This window comes from Dromaius novaehollandiae, chromosome 1 (assembly GCF_036370855.1).
Source record: "Dromaius novaehollandiae isolate bDroNov1 chromosome 1, bDroNov1.hap1, whole genome shotgun sequence".
NCBI lineage: Eukaryota > Metazoa > Chordata > Aves > Casuariiformes > Dromaiidae > Dromaius > Dromaius novaehollandiae.
The window spans coordinates 89,408,216-89,423,145 of NC_088098.1; the positions used below are offsets into that span (position 1 = coordinate 89,408,216).

Here is a 14,930-nt window from a genome sequence, read left to right on the forward strand (position 1 = left end):
AGGAAGAAGGATGTGTTTTCAGTCACAGCAAACATCAGAGTTTTAGAAATGGGCCCTGTTCACATCTCTGCCACAGATCTTGCACAGTATGTTCAAGTCACCTAGTGTTCAAACAGGAGCCCTTGATGTAGAACAATTTGCTTCATGGTCAAGCACTCACGTTGAAGTTGCATATGAATGGCCAAGTAAACCCAAGAGCTTGTCACTGTTGAAAGGAGAAGGTCCCACCCTGGCTCTTCTGCCCTTGCCGCAAGCCATGTGGTCCTGCCCAACCCCAGCACTGGGTGTGATACTCCTCTGACTACTTGGGGAGCCGATTCAACTCACTAACCCAGCAGGAAACCATTTGCTTTCTAATTTTAATTTGTTTCCCACTAGGTGAATGGGTTTAGTGCAGGTTCAGATGTATCATCTCATCAGTGCAGGTGGCAGGATGTGGGAGGAGACTGATCACAAGCTGTGACATGTAACTTCATCCTCACTTGTGGAGGCTGGAAGTGGTGAGTACTGGGTGCCACCTGCCTTTGGATAACGGGTTGCAGACTTTGATGCCTGTGCAACAGCCACAGCGTCTTCCAACCAATCTTTGCTGTCCAGAAAAGTCAGTTATGTATCCTGCACAACAGCTAGGTACATTCATCCCTTGTAGAGATAACAGAGTCTTTTGGAACTGAACTTTGGTCCAAAAGACTAAAACATGCTTCTGAAATGGCTACTGTGTATATAACACAGCTGTATCCTTCAGGGTATCCTAAGCCCTCCTGAACCTACTCAGCCTTTGCAGCTGGTTTGGTCACCACTGGCCAGTATTGGTTATAGCGTGGGTCTTCATTTCGACCTCTGGTTGTCTCAGAGAAAGTAACTTATTTTTTGTTAGGCTGGCTAAGGTGCTGCACTGTTCCCTGTTCCTTTGGGCATCCTCACCTCTGCACAGTAAAGCTGTTAGCTCCCACTAGCCATGTAAACTCCCTGGAGATGGCTAAGGACTGTCATAAATTCCCCTTTCACTTTCCTCCTGGGAATGCAGTCCACACACAGATGTCAGGATACAGAGATTTCCCTCCAGGAAACTGAACACAGGAGTGCAAGCTGCCTTCCCTGCTCCGCCCTGCCACAAAATCTCTGCCCTTCTCAACCTCTTACTTCCAAGAGCTACTCATCCTACGCCTGGTCTTGAGTAAGACCAAGCACAGTGAGAAAAGCTCATGGGGTCCGTGCTAGTTCTTTTCTCTTACAGGCTCTGATGTCCACCATAATGACAGATCCACGAAAAGCAGGAGCTGGGCTCAGGGAAAAGAAATGGTTTGGCCTGGAAGAAAATAGCGGTCAGAAGAGAGGCAGCTGCCAAAGTGTTATGCTTTTAATGGCACTCCTGGCTCCAGGAGAGCCCATCGGCAGAACAGAAAGATCCTGCAGCCTGGAGCTGTATGCCCAGTGCCAACAGCACGATCAGAAATTTTAGCAGGGAGACCTGAGCCACTCCTGGGTACAGTGCAACCCCACAGTGACGAGTCAACTGTAGATTTGCATGGGACACTGCTGCTCTCTGACCCCTGGATTAGCCAACTATCAGACTGTGAGCTGTGACTTTTTTTTGTTTTAAATCAGACATGTTTCTTTAATGGATGGTGCAGGAGGTTTCTGCTGCTCCCCCAATGACTAGCCAGGCCTTTCTACTTTTGACTGGCCTGGTGGGGGAAGCTTAGACACTCACTGCTTCCTCATTCCTGAGAGTTCACTGCTCGGACTTACCACTCCTTGGCTGAGTTCAGTTATTTAAGCAGGACAACTTGGAAGAATGTATTGTGTAAAGGAAAGGGGCTGTGCTGCACACAGTGTGGGACCTTCATGCACCGGGTGTTTGGCCTGCCTTCGTAGGTGCTGCGACCATGGCATCCCAAGGCCAGGTCATTTTCTGGAGGTATGGTATTATTTGCATATACTTTGGAAGGGAGGGAATTGCTTTTTTCTTTTTCCAGGACCCTAGGCTGTATCTCCCTGCTGCAAGGAGCTTTCAGGAGAGGAATTCTTTGCAATTTGACCCTATACTGCACTCAGCCAAGCTACTTAAATACCAATATGGCTTTTTTATATGATCAATAAGGCCACATAGCTGTCAGAAACCCACGTGCTATTCACAGACTGCAGCCAGAATGGAGATGTGTGTACTGGAAACTCTGTGTGTCTGGGTTATGCCATCTCAGGTCTGAATGTTGTTGAAGGCCATGGTGTCAATGGCATGAGAAAGGCTCAATCTTCCTGCTGTGAGACCTTAGGTAGTTGCTTAAGCCTCCATCACATCAGGGTGTTGTGGGCAGAAAGGCAGAAGCTGTCCTGCAGAAAGCTTTCTTTCTCTGTGGTTTGCAAGTAGGAGCTGGGAAGATGTGGGAGCTGTTTTGTGTCTTTCATTTCAAGCACCTTGGGGATGATGCAAAAATATCCACCTCATCTATGTTTCCTGATCGCCAAGAATTGAAAATAACTCCTCCCAAATAGCTAAATTAGTTGGCAAACTTCCTTCAGCATCTACTGAACACAGGCCAGACTTGCCATGAAACCTGGCTGTTTGAGCAGAGTCAGCTCATGAACCGCTTCGCTCCCTCTCAGGTGTGGGCTCTTCACAGCTAGACCGAGGCAAAGGGTCCAAAGAGGCATGGGAGAAGCCTGGGCTTGTGTTTACTCTATTGAAAAGGATTCAGTTGTTCAGAGCTGAAGGGCAGCTAGGAGCAGTCCGTGTGTGAATGGAAAAGACTTCTCTCACAAAGCTGTGCTCCAGCTTTCCCACAGAAGATATCAATGGAGGGCTGAGTATTGTCAGTGCACTTTCCCTGATGAAAGTGAGGTCAGTAGTTCAAATTAGTTCAAGTAATGCAACATGGTGTAAATATCCACTGGGCATCTCATTTGTTGTGCATCTGGAATACATGCAATAGCCAGGTCTGTTATTCTCAAGCGACAGTCCAGCTGGCTTTTGTCAGGGGAATGCAATAACTGAGGGGTTTGGAAAAAATGAGCACCTACCCCTTACTGCTCTTAGAAAAATCCTACTCCTTGTGTGAATATCTCTGCTTCCCCTGGGCAGCTATATGCTGCCAGACACAGCAGGTTACCAGAAATAGTGGGCTTCTGTATGGCCATTGCCTCTTCTGGCTAATCTTGAAACACAGAAATAGCCTGGAGAGAGATGTGAATTTCCAGAATACTTCAGAGAAGCAGTGGGAGGTTCCTATCATTTCAGGAAAAAGCAATCCCCCTGAAAAACCCTCAAAAAATAAAACTGAAACTCTGAGAAAAGTTGAACTCTGCCATCATTAACTGCTTATTGGAACTGAAAACCCTTCTTTTTTGGCTACCCCTGCCATACTCTCTTTTTACCATAGTAAGCTTTGATATAGAGAGGAAGGCAGGGGACTTTAAATCTCTCAAACTTCCAGGTCTTTTGATCCTCCTAAGCCCTTTTCTGAGGGAAAGCTTACTCTGTGGAGCTAGAGATAAGGAGGGCTGAGCCCTGCTGCTGGTTACAGAGGGGCTGACTGTCCCTTGCAACACTCAGCTCATAGCACTATGTCAGATAATAACTGTAGAAGGAGATCCAGTTCAGTCCACAAGTGGCCTCATCTGTGGAAGGAACTGCGTACAAGAGCTCTGGACATACCCAGTTTGGCTAATTGGGAATGCTACCATGGAGAAGATGGTGCACAGAGCTTCCTTGGGTGCCTGCAGGCTACTGAAGCACCACCAGAAAACAAGGGCAACTTCAAGGCTCTTGTTCATGCAGACCCAGACATTTACATCAGATGTTTTCTATGTCTCTGAAATGTTGAAAGTGCAAGGCATGTGGATGATGAAATGATGAAAATCACTTTCTACTTGAACTGTTAGGCTGAATTCTTGCAAAACACAGCTAATGGCAGGATAAGCCTGGGTTATCAACTTCCTCTTATTCACTCAGTGCTCTGGATCAATTAAAGAAACGTGAAGGCTCATGGGCAAATATTTTTAAGCCATTTATGATTCTCAGGCTCTTGGCGTTCACATGGGAAACTCGAAAGGGCCTGATTTCACCCCACCCCCAGAAAAGGATGTTGAGGTGGGCACTGGAAATTGATGGTACCCAAAATCACCACTTCCTTCTGAAAAATCTCCTCTGTAATTAATAAGCAGCTTTTTCTGCTGGCACTATTTTCCCCTTGAGAAATGGGAAGAATCTCTCTGGACACAATGTTAGCATTAATGAAATACAGCACATTGAAGGAGGCAGCAGAGGGGGACAAAAGCAATAGTGATTGTTAACAGTGTTTGTGAGCCAAAGAGGGTTTTACCGGATGTAGTTGCAGGGCAGAAGTGGTGTCTGGGCCGGAGAGTCCTTTCAGGGACAAGGCGTGGAGGCATCTGAAGAGACATGCTCAGAGCCCTCACAGGAGGCAAGCCCGGTGGCTCTTCCTCTGCTGTTATCTCCACTGTGCCCTCTCATGCTGAGAGGCTGCTGGCATTTGTGTGTGAAGCCCTCACATAACCTGCTTGTAGCCATGTGTGTAGAGGTGTCTGTGCAATAGGTACTGCGCTGGGGTGGGCTCAGCGATTTCTTTTTTTCCACCAGAGAGAGAGGAGAAGGATGTGGACTAGCCAGATGTTAGGGTCAGGTGCATAGATTTAACTGGAGCGCCTCCCCCAGAGCAGATTTGGGGTGGATTCCTGAATCCCAGCAATTTCCCCTGTCATTGTTCAGTTCCTTGGCACCACTGGGTTACAGAGCAGCCAGCAGTGTGCTGCCAGCATGGGCCCTCTGACTTGTTTTTTTCCTGCCTGCCTGCTCGCAGGCAGAAGTATTTTAATCTAGAGGCGCTTGAGTGAGTCACAGCATCTGAGACAGTGTGGTGCAGCCATTGCTTGCTCAAGATCTATACGGTGTGTGTCCAGCCCTTGTGTCTTGTGTGAGAGCTGAGATGGGCCATGGCAACCTTGGCTAACATTATAACAAGTATGGACCAGGTCTTGGATCAGCTCCATAGAAACTGGTGGAGCTACCTGAGGAGGTAGATACTATTCAGCGTGAGCAAGAGGCTCAGTATCTGCTCTGAGATGAGCAAGCACAGGGTTGTGCCACAGGGAGCCTGGCTGAGATCACAGGTGACTCAGACCAAACCACCAACAGGAGCTGTCACACTGTGTGACCCAACTGAGCCTACGAATGAATGAAATTACCTTACTGTGGGTCCCCAGGGAAAGTGGCTATCGGTAATTGCTCCCTGGCTGTGTGGTCTCTATACTCAACACCCACCAGGATGGATACTCACCACTTTCCTCCTGGGTGGGATTACCTCTGATGGCAGCCATGGGACACTGGGAGGTGTCACTGGGAGCATCAGGACTAGAAGTCCTGTCACCCTTAATTATAAATGAAATCTGGTGAAAATAGGGAGCTAGTCAAATGTGTGAAGCATTTCAGCTCTGAAGGTTTCTAGGCTGCCAGCTGGCTCAAAGGGCATGATATGGACTTGAAATTATAACAAACTCATGATGAAATATATACTTCTCATCTGTTCTCCTAAGCATGTTGGCATGTGAGGACAGAGCTCCCTCAGTCCGCTTTCCACAGGCTTCCAGTGTGAGGCCAGAGAAGATGGGAGGCAGAGGGAGGACAAGCAAAACTTCTGCAGATCTCTCCTCCGCTCTGGCCCCTTTTTCAGCCTGTCTCCCCTTTCTCCCTTCCCTGCCACTTCATGCAGAAGAGGCTAGTTTGCATGATGCAGCTCCCTAGGGCTGCTCATCAGCCCTGCGATTGTGGCATCGCCGGTGACGAAGCCAAGATTGGGTAAGAAGCTGCTACAAGTGCACATTAACTGGGGTTTCAGCATGGTTTCACTGACACTGAAGAGCCCTTATGCAAGACACTACCACAACCCATCACCACATGTGAAAATGTGCCAAGGATTATATGTGACAGCTCTGCTGAGGTTGGCGGGAGTCTGCGCTTGGCCAGGATGGGCTAAGCCAGGGCCATGCTGGGGTTTTGCTGTTCCCAAACAGCTCATACATCCCCCCACACTCCCTCCAGTGAGCTTCCAGCCTCCTCTGCCAGGGGCTGCTTCATCTCTGTTTCACTTGGCAGGTGGTTTCTCCTCCTCAGACTGTGGTTCAGAAGTCATTTTTCCATCTGTGTGTGGGGAGACCCAAATCCAGCCAGTTCACAAACCTATCCCTATTTCCCATCCCCAGCTGCACACTCCCTGGCTCTTGCAGGTTAGCTCCCTGGGTTCAGGAGCTTTGCTCACCTCCATGGGGAGTTGGTCCCTCCCAAGCTGGGGCAGGAGGGGTGGGCTGCATTCGTGCACTGGGAAATGCAGATAGGAACACTCCTGGTTGGGGCCAGTTGGCTCTTCCCAAAGGGAAAATCTGGATCTCCTCTCTTCCCACTTCCCGGTCCCCAGCTCTGATGAGGAGTGCTCCCCTGACTGTTTGTCACTGCTGTAGTCCTGCTCCTCAGCCATCCACCTTGCTCTGGGCTGCAACTCTCCTGCCTTGGCTGTGCGATAACCTTGTCCTTTCTTTTTTTCCCAAACAGCATGACTACTGTCATTATAGCCCTGGCAGCAGTGATTGCCCTGATCATTGGTTTTGGGGTCTCAGGTATGTGACTGGTTAGATTTCTTGCTGGTACCAGGGGATGACGAAATTGGCCCTGCTGCTACTACCATCTGTAGACTCTGTTTCTCCAGGGAGTGCACTGACTGAGATGGGATCCTGTGTGGCGATGCAGTCTATGATGCTCTAATTAAGGCTTGCTTTATAAAGCTTATGTGCAAAATGGCTGATTTAGGTTTGCATAGACGACTTAAATTCTGGCATTTCTTAACAAGGTATCACTCTTTGAAATTAAACCACAGATCGGCTCTCCTGTAGCCTCCATAAAGTGTAGAAAAAGGGAAAAAACACATTCTGTGTATCACTTCAGCAGTCACCTGCAAGGCGTCATCAGCTACGCTCAAACCCAGAATTTCCAGCCCCTCCACGCAAACCTAGGGCAGTGCTGGAGCTTGTAGCGTGATGGCACTGACTGATGCATCGGCTATTTGCTGAAGGTAAAACACGCTGTAATAGCAGGCTGCGTCTTCTAGACGCGTCCCTGTTTTCCTATCAGGCTAGCAAGTGTGTGAAGCAGATCCTTTCTGAACGACAGCACAGCTTGATCCCGCCAAACTACAGGGATAGGCTCTATCCACGCTTTGGCCGTGTGTGTGGCCCTGCTGAATGACACCGGCTGTGCGAAACACTCCCCCAGGGAGCAAATTCCAGGAAACAGCAGGTACCCAGTCAGCAGACGGGGATTCACGTTCATATATAACTGTCATCCTTATAGAATTGTATGCTTTCTCAAAAGTCAGCCAATTTTTCCTCTTGCTGAGGAAAAAGAATGTGAGCTCTTGTATGTTTTAAATACTGCAGAGATTTATACACCACCCATGTGCTCAGGGCGGGTTTGAAGAACAGCACTTGGTGCTCAGAGCAGAGCATCATGAAATCTGTGTTGGCTCTTAATTTCTGTGAAAACTTTTCAGCGGGCTGGCCCTAGACTGCACCAGGGGTTGCGCGCAAGTGAGTCCCAGCTGCTTGAGGGCAGCTCCATCGTGCCCCCGTGACCTGTGCTTTCACAGCAGAAGTTAAGGCTTTTTTTTGCTATCTAACCAGTAGGGTGCTGTCCTGTTAGTAACTGAACCATTCAGCTCCATCTGTTGTGCTACAGGAAGCCAGCTGAGGAAGGGGTTTAGTAAGTATACAGCAGCCCATGTCGCTGGAGATGGAGTGCTGTTAGCTGCAATTTTCTTGGGCTTGGAGCTCTAAACCTAAACATAACATAAAGTCCTAAACATACTGTGCTCCTTGTCCTGGGCAGAAGGAAAAAATGGTATTTATTGCTAACTCAGGCAGCATCTGCCAGGATGGGGCATGTTCTCCTGGTCACACAAGATGACAAAAATGTATCGCTTGATGTTGCACAAAATGCGGCCTTGAGTATGCTAGGAAAGAACTTTTAAGGAAGGGCTGCACAGGAAAGAGCACCTGGATCGGGGAAGGAGCTACTTTTCAGGCTTACTGGTCAGGATTCATCTTGAGATATCTGCATCCCCAGAGAAGGGAAATGCTGATTTTTCTTAAACAAAAGAAAGGAAGTTTGGTTCCAGTGAGGGGGAAAGAGCAACCTCTTTTTTCTCCGCCTACAATGCCTTGCATAAAAAAGGTCCCAGCTGAAATAAGACCCCCCAAAACACGCTCTTCTGGAAGAGGCAATGAGAAAAATCCCTTGTATATATAAGCAAGCAAGTAAAGACCATGCTAATGCTTTCAAACTTGCTCCTACAAATATGAGAAACTGCTTTTTGAAGAAGCCTGTCTGCTAAAGCAATGTTCCTGTGCCTTATCTCTGTAAATAAGCCATGGGAGATGACTTCTGCTAGCTGCACCAGTGCATCAATAGCTGCTCCTGGCACACTCCTGTACTGGCTGAGCCCCATCTGCCTCTGGGCTCGAAAGCCACAATTTAGCAAGAGCTCATTTCCTTCCTCAGGGTGCTCTGGCCTCTCTCCACACTTGTGTTTTCTCACGCCACGCTTTCTTGTTGCAGGGAAACGCTCCATCAGTGTCACCACATTGCCGTCCCCTGGGAACATCGGCCAGAACAGCGTCTTGGGCTGCACCTTTGAGCCCAATGTCGAGCTCAGCAGCACGGCAATTCGGTGGGCAAAGGCTGGGCTGGCAGGGCTGGTGCACGAGTTTAGAGGTGGGGAGGACCACCTGCGGGAGCAGGACGCGTCGTTCCAGGGCCGTACGGCGGTATTTGCAGACCAGGTGGCTGGTGGAAACGCGTCTCTGTTGCTGCGAGGTGTGCGGCTCGCTGATGCCGGTGCCTACCACTGTGCTGTCACCACGGCCAGGGGCAGTGGCGTGGCTGTGCTGCAGTACAGGACCGGAGGTGAGCAAACGCTGCTGAAGGATTGGAAAAGGAAACCGTCCTACCATCAAAGTGTTTCAGTGACACCAGACTTGTCAAAAGAATTGTATATGCATGTTTATGGGTGCGGGGGGAAGGAAATGCCCACACTATCAGCGACCAACAGAGATGAAAACTGCTTGCGTATTCTGGGAATGTTAATTCTGTGGAATCCTGAGTTGGGTCATATGGAATTACTCTATCGATTTCTTCCTTGGTTGTAATATAATCTGAAAAAAGAACACTGTCTCCCCCCCCTCCCCCCACTTTAAAATCATTAAGGACAGGAAGTGCTGCACGGCCCTATTGAAGTTTTTGCTCATGCCTTGATATACTGTCTAAATGTGCAGAGTGGGAAAAACAAGTAAGTGGAGTATGTATAGGAGTGGGTTTTTTGGGCTTTTCCAGAGGTGTTTATGGACTTACTCTCTCTTTCCACATCCTTGCCCCAGAAAAGGAGATTATTATTTTAATGTTCTTCTTAGAAATTTACTTTTATCTTCTGTTTTCCATACATAGCCTGCTAGTTACTGAGCTGACTACAAAGAGTCCCTATTTATAGAATGGGAGTATCTGACAGTACGCATAAAGACCAAGTTTTATACTTGCTAAAGATCCAGATTTTACACTCGTTAAAGATAAAATGATAGCTTTTTCCTCTGTAAAATTAAGATATATCTCCAGCCAGGTGAACTGCTTCATAGCAAAAAAAATTATAGCCAATTTAATACCGTTATCTGTTTTAATAATTTATTCAGTTTTTAAAAATGAAACTCAGAGCAGTCAACTGCTCATATCATAGCTATTTGAAGTATTATGTATTTTCTAGATTTAACTGTTCACCTTGTTATGAAAAAACATGCTAGAGTCTATGACCAACCTTACAACATGTGCAGTTACAGCTGAATTTTCACTCGTGGGTGTTTAATTCTTCTGAAAATTCTGGCCATGGCCATTACTGGCACAAAGCAATAGGCTTCCACTGAACTCAGCAGTGTTTCATCTGTTTTTGTCATCTCTGCTTGTTTCTGATGAAACTGTGGTGTGTTATACTGACTATACTTGGTGTATATAACATGAGTCAGTGCAGGCAGGTGGTCTTACCTAGCATTTTTCTGGCTGGCTTTTGCATTAGCGTGTGTAAGAAATGTTTCCAGGTTACCTGGGCATCCCTGAGGTCCCAGCACATCTCTTGATGGGGCCTGGCAGAAGGGAGTGGGGCCATGTTTTTCTGGAGGAACTTTCTCAGGTAACCAAAAGAATTGTTAGAGAGAGAGTAAAACCTTCATGGCTCTCAAACCTTCAGCAAGTCAGTCCTCCAGAATATGAGGCCAGTCTTTCAGGCCAGTCATGGCAGGACAGTAGTGATCAGCAGAGCTCTTGAATGAGACAGGCTGCTTTTCTGCAAGTCCAGGTTGCCTTGGCCCAGCAGAGCCAAAGCGCCAGGACGTGGGCATCAGCTTCTGTGCAGAAATTTGTGGTGGATGACTTGGAGAACCTGGCTGCCTCTGAATGCTTTATATCATTTAACTTACATGGGAGCCTGTCTTGGGACATACAGGCAACACCAGAACTGATGTCATAAGAACATCTGGCTAGTATCGCTTTACACAGTATCCCATTTCTTATGGAAAACATATTTTCCGCTCTGTTGCCATGTGAAGATCCTGCACAAACAGTGAAAAAATGGCTTTGTTTCACAGTTCCTGTAATTTTGCAATTGCAAGCATCTAAGACCTGCTTGTAACTATGGTAGATGAGCAAGTTGAGTGCTTTGGCTCGCTTAGGTGAGCTCAAGTCCCATGGGGACTCAGTTTCCTCTCCCGCTTTGAAAACTTGTGAATCTGCCTGCTTTTGTTTTGGTTGGTTCTATCCATAAGGTAATTCACACACTAAAGGTACTGGAGGTAACATATGAAATGCAGTATTAGCATTTCTTTCTATTAAAATTAGTGAATTCTGCCCTCCTTAAAGCTGTTGTTCCTCTTCAAGCATGTATGTGTGGGAAATACAGTGAATAGGCAGAGGTGTGTTCTTCTAGGAGACCAAAGCTAAAAGAGACAAAAAGTTTTATCTGAGATGTTCTTGGTTTTAAACACAGCTGCGTTTGCAGTAGGCTTCAAACACTTTCTATCACCCAGGAATGCTGGTGAAAGTCCTGGAGGTCAGGGCTGCTGCACACCACGGGCTGCCCTCGGCCCCTGCAGATTCAGGTGGAGCTGCCTTTGCTGCAGCACCTTTACTGTGAGCGTCTTATCACCAAACTGTAGCTGTCTGTCAGGCTCCCTCCTCAGTCAGTGGTGAGGGTGAGTCACCTTCTCCTTCCCCTGTCCTATGGCAGGTGCCTCCTTTGAGCCTCTAGACTTTGGTGGAGGCGAGCTGAGCCCTACCTGCTGTGAGTGCCGCTGGGGGATGCCATCTGTCTGTCCTACAGACACTGGCACTCATAGCCCTGCAAGGTCCTGAGCCTATCTGCTCTGAGTGCTCGGATGACCAAGATCTCGTAAGAAATGCTTGACTTATTGGCCCAGGACCAAGCTCATAGTTGGTAAGCTCCATTACTCAGAGGCTAAAGCTCTGCCACTGCCTCAGCAGAACTTGGCAAGCTGTACACTGTTGTCATTAACATTCAATATTCAAACTGCTGTAGCCCAACATGTATGGACCTCTGTCTGCTATCTGAGCGTCTGATTTTGGTTGGGCTAAATGTAGTGCTGGGATGCTGAGCATAAGTACTCTAGAAGTATTTGGGACATGGTGGCAGGCAGTTGGGCATTGCCTTATTTCTGACCCTCTCCCTGTTTCCCTCCTGCAAAGCCTTCAGCACCCCTGAGGTCCGTGTGGAGAAGAGTAGCAGTGGGGACACTCTGCAGTGTGAAGCACCACGCTGGTTCCCTCGCCCCACAGTGCACTGGACTGCCGACAGTGATGCAGGGAAGAACCTACCCCAGGTTGCTAACACCAGCTATGAGCTGAACTCAGAAAACATCACCCTGAAGGTGGTCTCCTTTTTGCACAACATTATGGCTAACACCACCTACACCTGTGTGATTGAAAACAACATTGCCAAGGCTACAGGTGACATCAAAGTGACAGGTAGGGTCTAACACCAGCTAGAGACCACATGCATGGGGGAGAAGGTGGGTTAAACAATGGCTTCCCTGTGTTGGTAAGTAGTTTCAGTCAAGGAAGGGAAGGCAAGGGGGCACTGCTTGTTTTAATCTTCTAGGTCCAAAATAGCAAAATCTAGCATACCTGCTGATACTGTCTCTTCTGAATGAGATGATCCTCAAATTTATTGGAATGAGTCTGTTGATTGTATGAAATCTGTGGCCAGTCCAGGCCTGTTCTTCTCTGGGACTGAGGAAATGATATGTGTTTGGTCCTGCTATCTCAGACATTTTTCATGGTCACAGTTGTTCCACGGGCATGAGGACAGAACTGTCCGAGGACAGGAAGGAAGGAGGGACACACTTCAAAAGAACATGCTCATTTGCATGTTAACAAAGAAGAAGTAGTTTAAAAAAAAAAAAAAAAACCCTCAACTTTGACACTTTCTTTAGCCAGTTCAGCTCAGACCACTTTTCCTAACAAACCAGCAGGCCTTTAGCTGTTACTAGTGACAGTTTCTCTGACTCTAGCCTATCTCTTTTATTTAAAAAGCCTTCTTATTCACAGGAAAGCAAACTTTCAAAAAAGCCTATTCTTCATGAAAAGGGCCATAGCTCATCCATAATGAGCGCTTCACAGCAGTGGGTCTCTAGCACAAGAGGCAAGGCCCGTTTTTATCAATACTCAAAAAAATGGGGAGAAATAAACATACACACTCATCTTTCATGCTAGCTGTACTTTCTTTTCTGGTAGCCTCTCACTGTTGTTCCATTACAGATTTCAACATTACAAGGGGGACCAACTTGCAGCTGGTGAACCTGAACATAGAGTCATTGTCCTCCTCCCTTCCAGCCTGTCACTGGATGCTTCTACTTCCTCTGTATCTGCTGTCTATATAAAGCCTCTGTAAAGCAGTCAGAAACCCTGCCGGACCTGGATGTAAGCTGGAAAGAGAAGGCAGTGGGAGGAATTGGTATAAGCATCTGTGGATTGTCTTGCTGAGTTTTGTTACAGCAGCAGGCTTATCTCAAGCCTGCCACACTGGGAGGATATGCCTTTCCCCTGTCTCTACTCTTTCCTCAACCCCAGTTTGAGGTGGGACCACTGGCTTGCCCCACCACAAGCTCCTTGCTGGCTTCTCCCATAACTTTACTCTTTTCTTATACTCTCTACTTCTATCTCTTAGTCTTCTCCTCATTCTCTCTTCCTTCCCTGCTCAACCTCTCTGATCCTAAACCCTTTTTGCTTCCTACTGTTGAGCACCCTCTGAACTCTGGCTACAGTTCATCACTGCAAGGCAATGTGCACTTTTCCCTCTCCCTCAGGCCTGCTGTGATATGAGCCTTGCTTGCACCCACTTTATTTGAACACCTTTTTATTTGGAAACCTTTACTGCATAGTGCAGTGCCTTCAGTAAATGCTACTAACAGGGGTATCTGCATCACACCAGCCTGACCAGGAATAAGGACTGCTGCGGTCAGTCACAAAAGAGAGGACAACTGCTTTCAGTCTTCATCAGCCTTGGCCTAGCAGGCATTTATGCCCCTTCAAGTGGTGGGCTCTAGAGGTAAACTGGTGATGAAGTGGAGAGCTGTAGAAAATCAACTAAAAGGAACATCTCTGTTTTTCCATACAGAGCAGTTACTACAGCTACCTTGACTACAGGCCACAGTTCCTGCTTTCCTCCCTTTTGGGCTGAGAACTTAACAAGACCATCTCCCAGTTCCTGCAGCACGCAGTGGCACAAACATGAAGCTGCTGTTGATTTCGCTCTTGTATTATTATTTCTTACTCATGCCTACAACAGGACGCATTGTTTGGCCTCAAAAAGAAATTGAGGAATGTGATAATGGTAGCTGCATATATGAAAGAAAAAAAAAACCAACCCAACTCTAATCACTGAAACACAGTATGTTATCCTGTCTGAAATAATCCAGTGACCAAAACTCTGATGATGGGCAGAATCTCACAGACAAAGAGGAAAAGGGTTTCCCCCAATAGGTCTAAGAATTGCTCCATCAAACTCAGAATACTAAAGACAACCAAATCTTAAAACCTCTGAATAAATTTGATTGATCTCTCTCCCAATTTGTTATTCACTGAATGTACTACTAAGTAAACATTTAAATATGAGAACTAGTTAATCTACTTGGTCTTCTCAAAAGACTATAATCAAACTCCCCTGCTGAAAAACATTTTGTGAACAGTAGAACACTGATGGATTAGAAACTAGCTAATAGCCTAGGAGCGAGTATTAGGTCTTCATGCTGACAAGGATAAACAGAGTGCCTAAATTCCTATATTAGGATGGATGATTACATTTGTAATGTAAAATAGAAGAGGAATAGGTGAGCAGTAAAAGTGGCAGCAGAATGATATGGCGTGAGGAGGAAAAGAGGGAGACCAGTAGGATACTAATGGAAAAGTCAAGTTCAGAAATAAACAAACCCAACTAATAAACATACTTGAATTACAGAGACAAATTTGCTTTTTTTGTTTTTAAATAAGTCTCTGTTAACTGGCATTTCCTATTTATTCCTGTAGCATTGTCTGTTACTATGTTACTTCTTATTACAGGGCTACTTTTAGTTGCTCTTTTTAAATCAAGCTGATCACTTCATTGTAGGCCACTCGCAGCCAACATTTGCCTCAGGCAAAGATTGTTTCTTTTCTTTTGGCACGCTTCAGCCAAAATCTTTACCATTGCTCAGAAAGTACCTACAGCAAAAAAAAATGACTACAGCAAAACTTATGTAGACTTTTGCTTTAAACTGTTTTTGCAGCCTCCTTTAGGATGGAGTGGCCTTTGTCAGGTCTTGTGCCACTCATC

General features: G+C 46.7%; 1 protein-coding gene across 3 annotated transcripts; it reads left to right on the forward strand.

The window, feature by feature from the left end:
- Positions 1-1,688: 1,688 nt before the first annotated feature.
- VTCN1 (V-set domain containing T cell activation inhibitor 1) lies at positions 1,689-14,188 on the forward strand. Of its 3 annotated transcripts, XM_026103462.2 has the most exons (6): positions 1,689-1,921; positions 6,566-6,630; positions 8,624-8,971; positions 11,807-12,085; positions 12,878-13,039; positions 13,737-14,188. In XM_026103462.2, the coding sequence occupies exons 1-5, from the start codon at positions 1,890-1,892 to the stop codon at positions 12,997-12,999; spliced, it is 846 nt and encodes a 281-aa protein (XP_025959247.2). In that variant the 5' UTR covers positions 1,689-1,889; the 3' UTR covers positions 13,000-13,039; positions 13,737-14,188. The 3 variants fall into 3 exon arrangements, with proteins under 3 accessions (XP_025959247.2, XP_025959250.2, XP_025959249.2); XM_026103465.2 differs by having other exon boundaries at positions 12,878-14,188; XM_026103464.2 differs by lacking the exon at positions 12,878-13,039.
- The last annotated feature ends 742 nt before the right edge of the window (positions 14,189-14,930 follow it).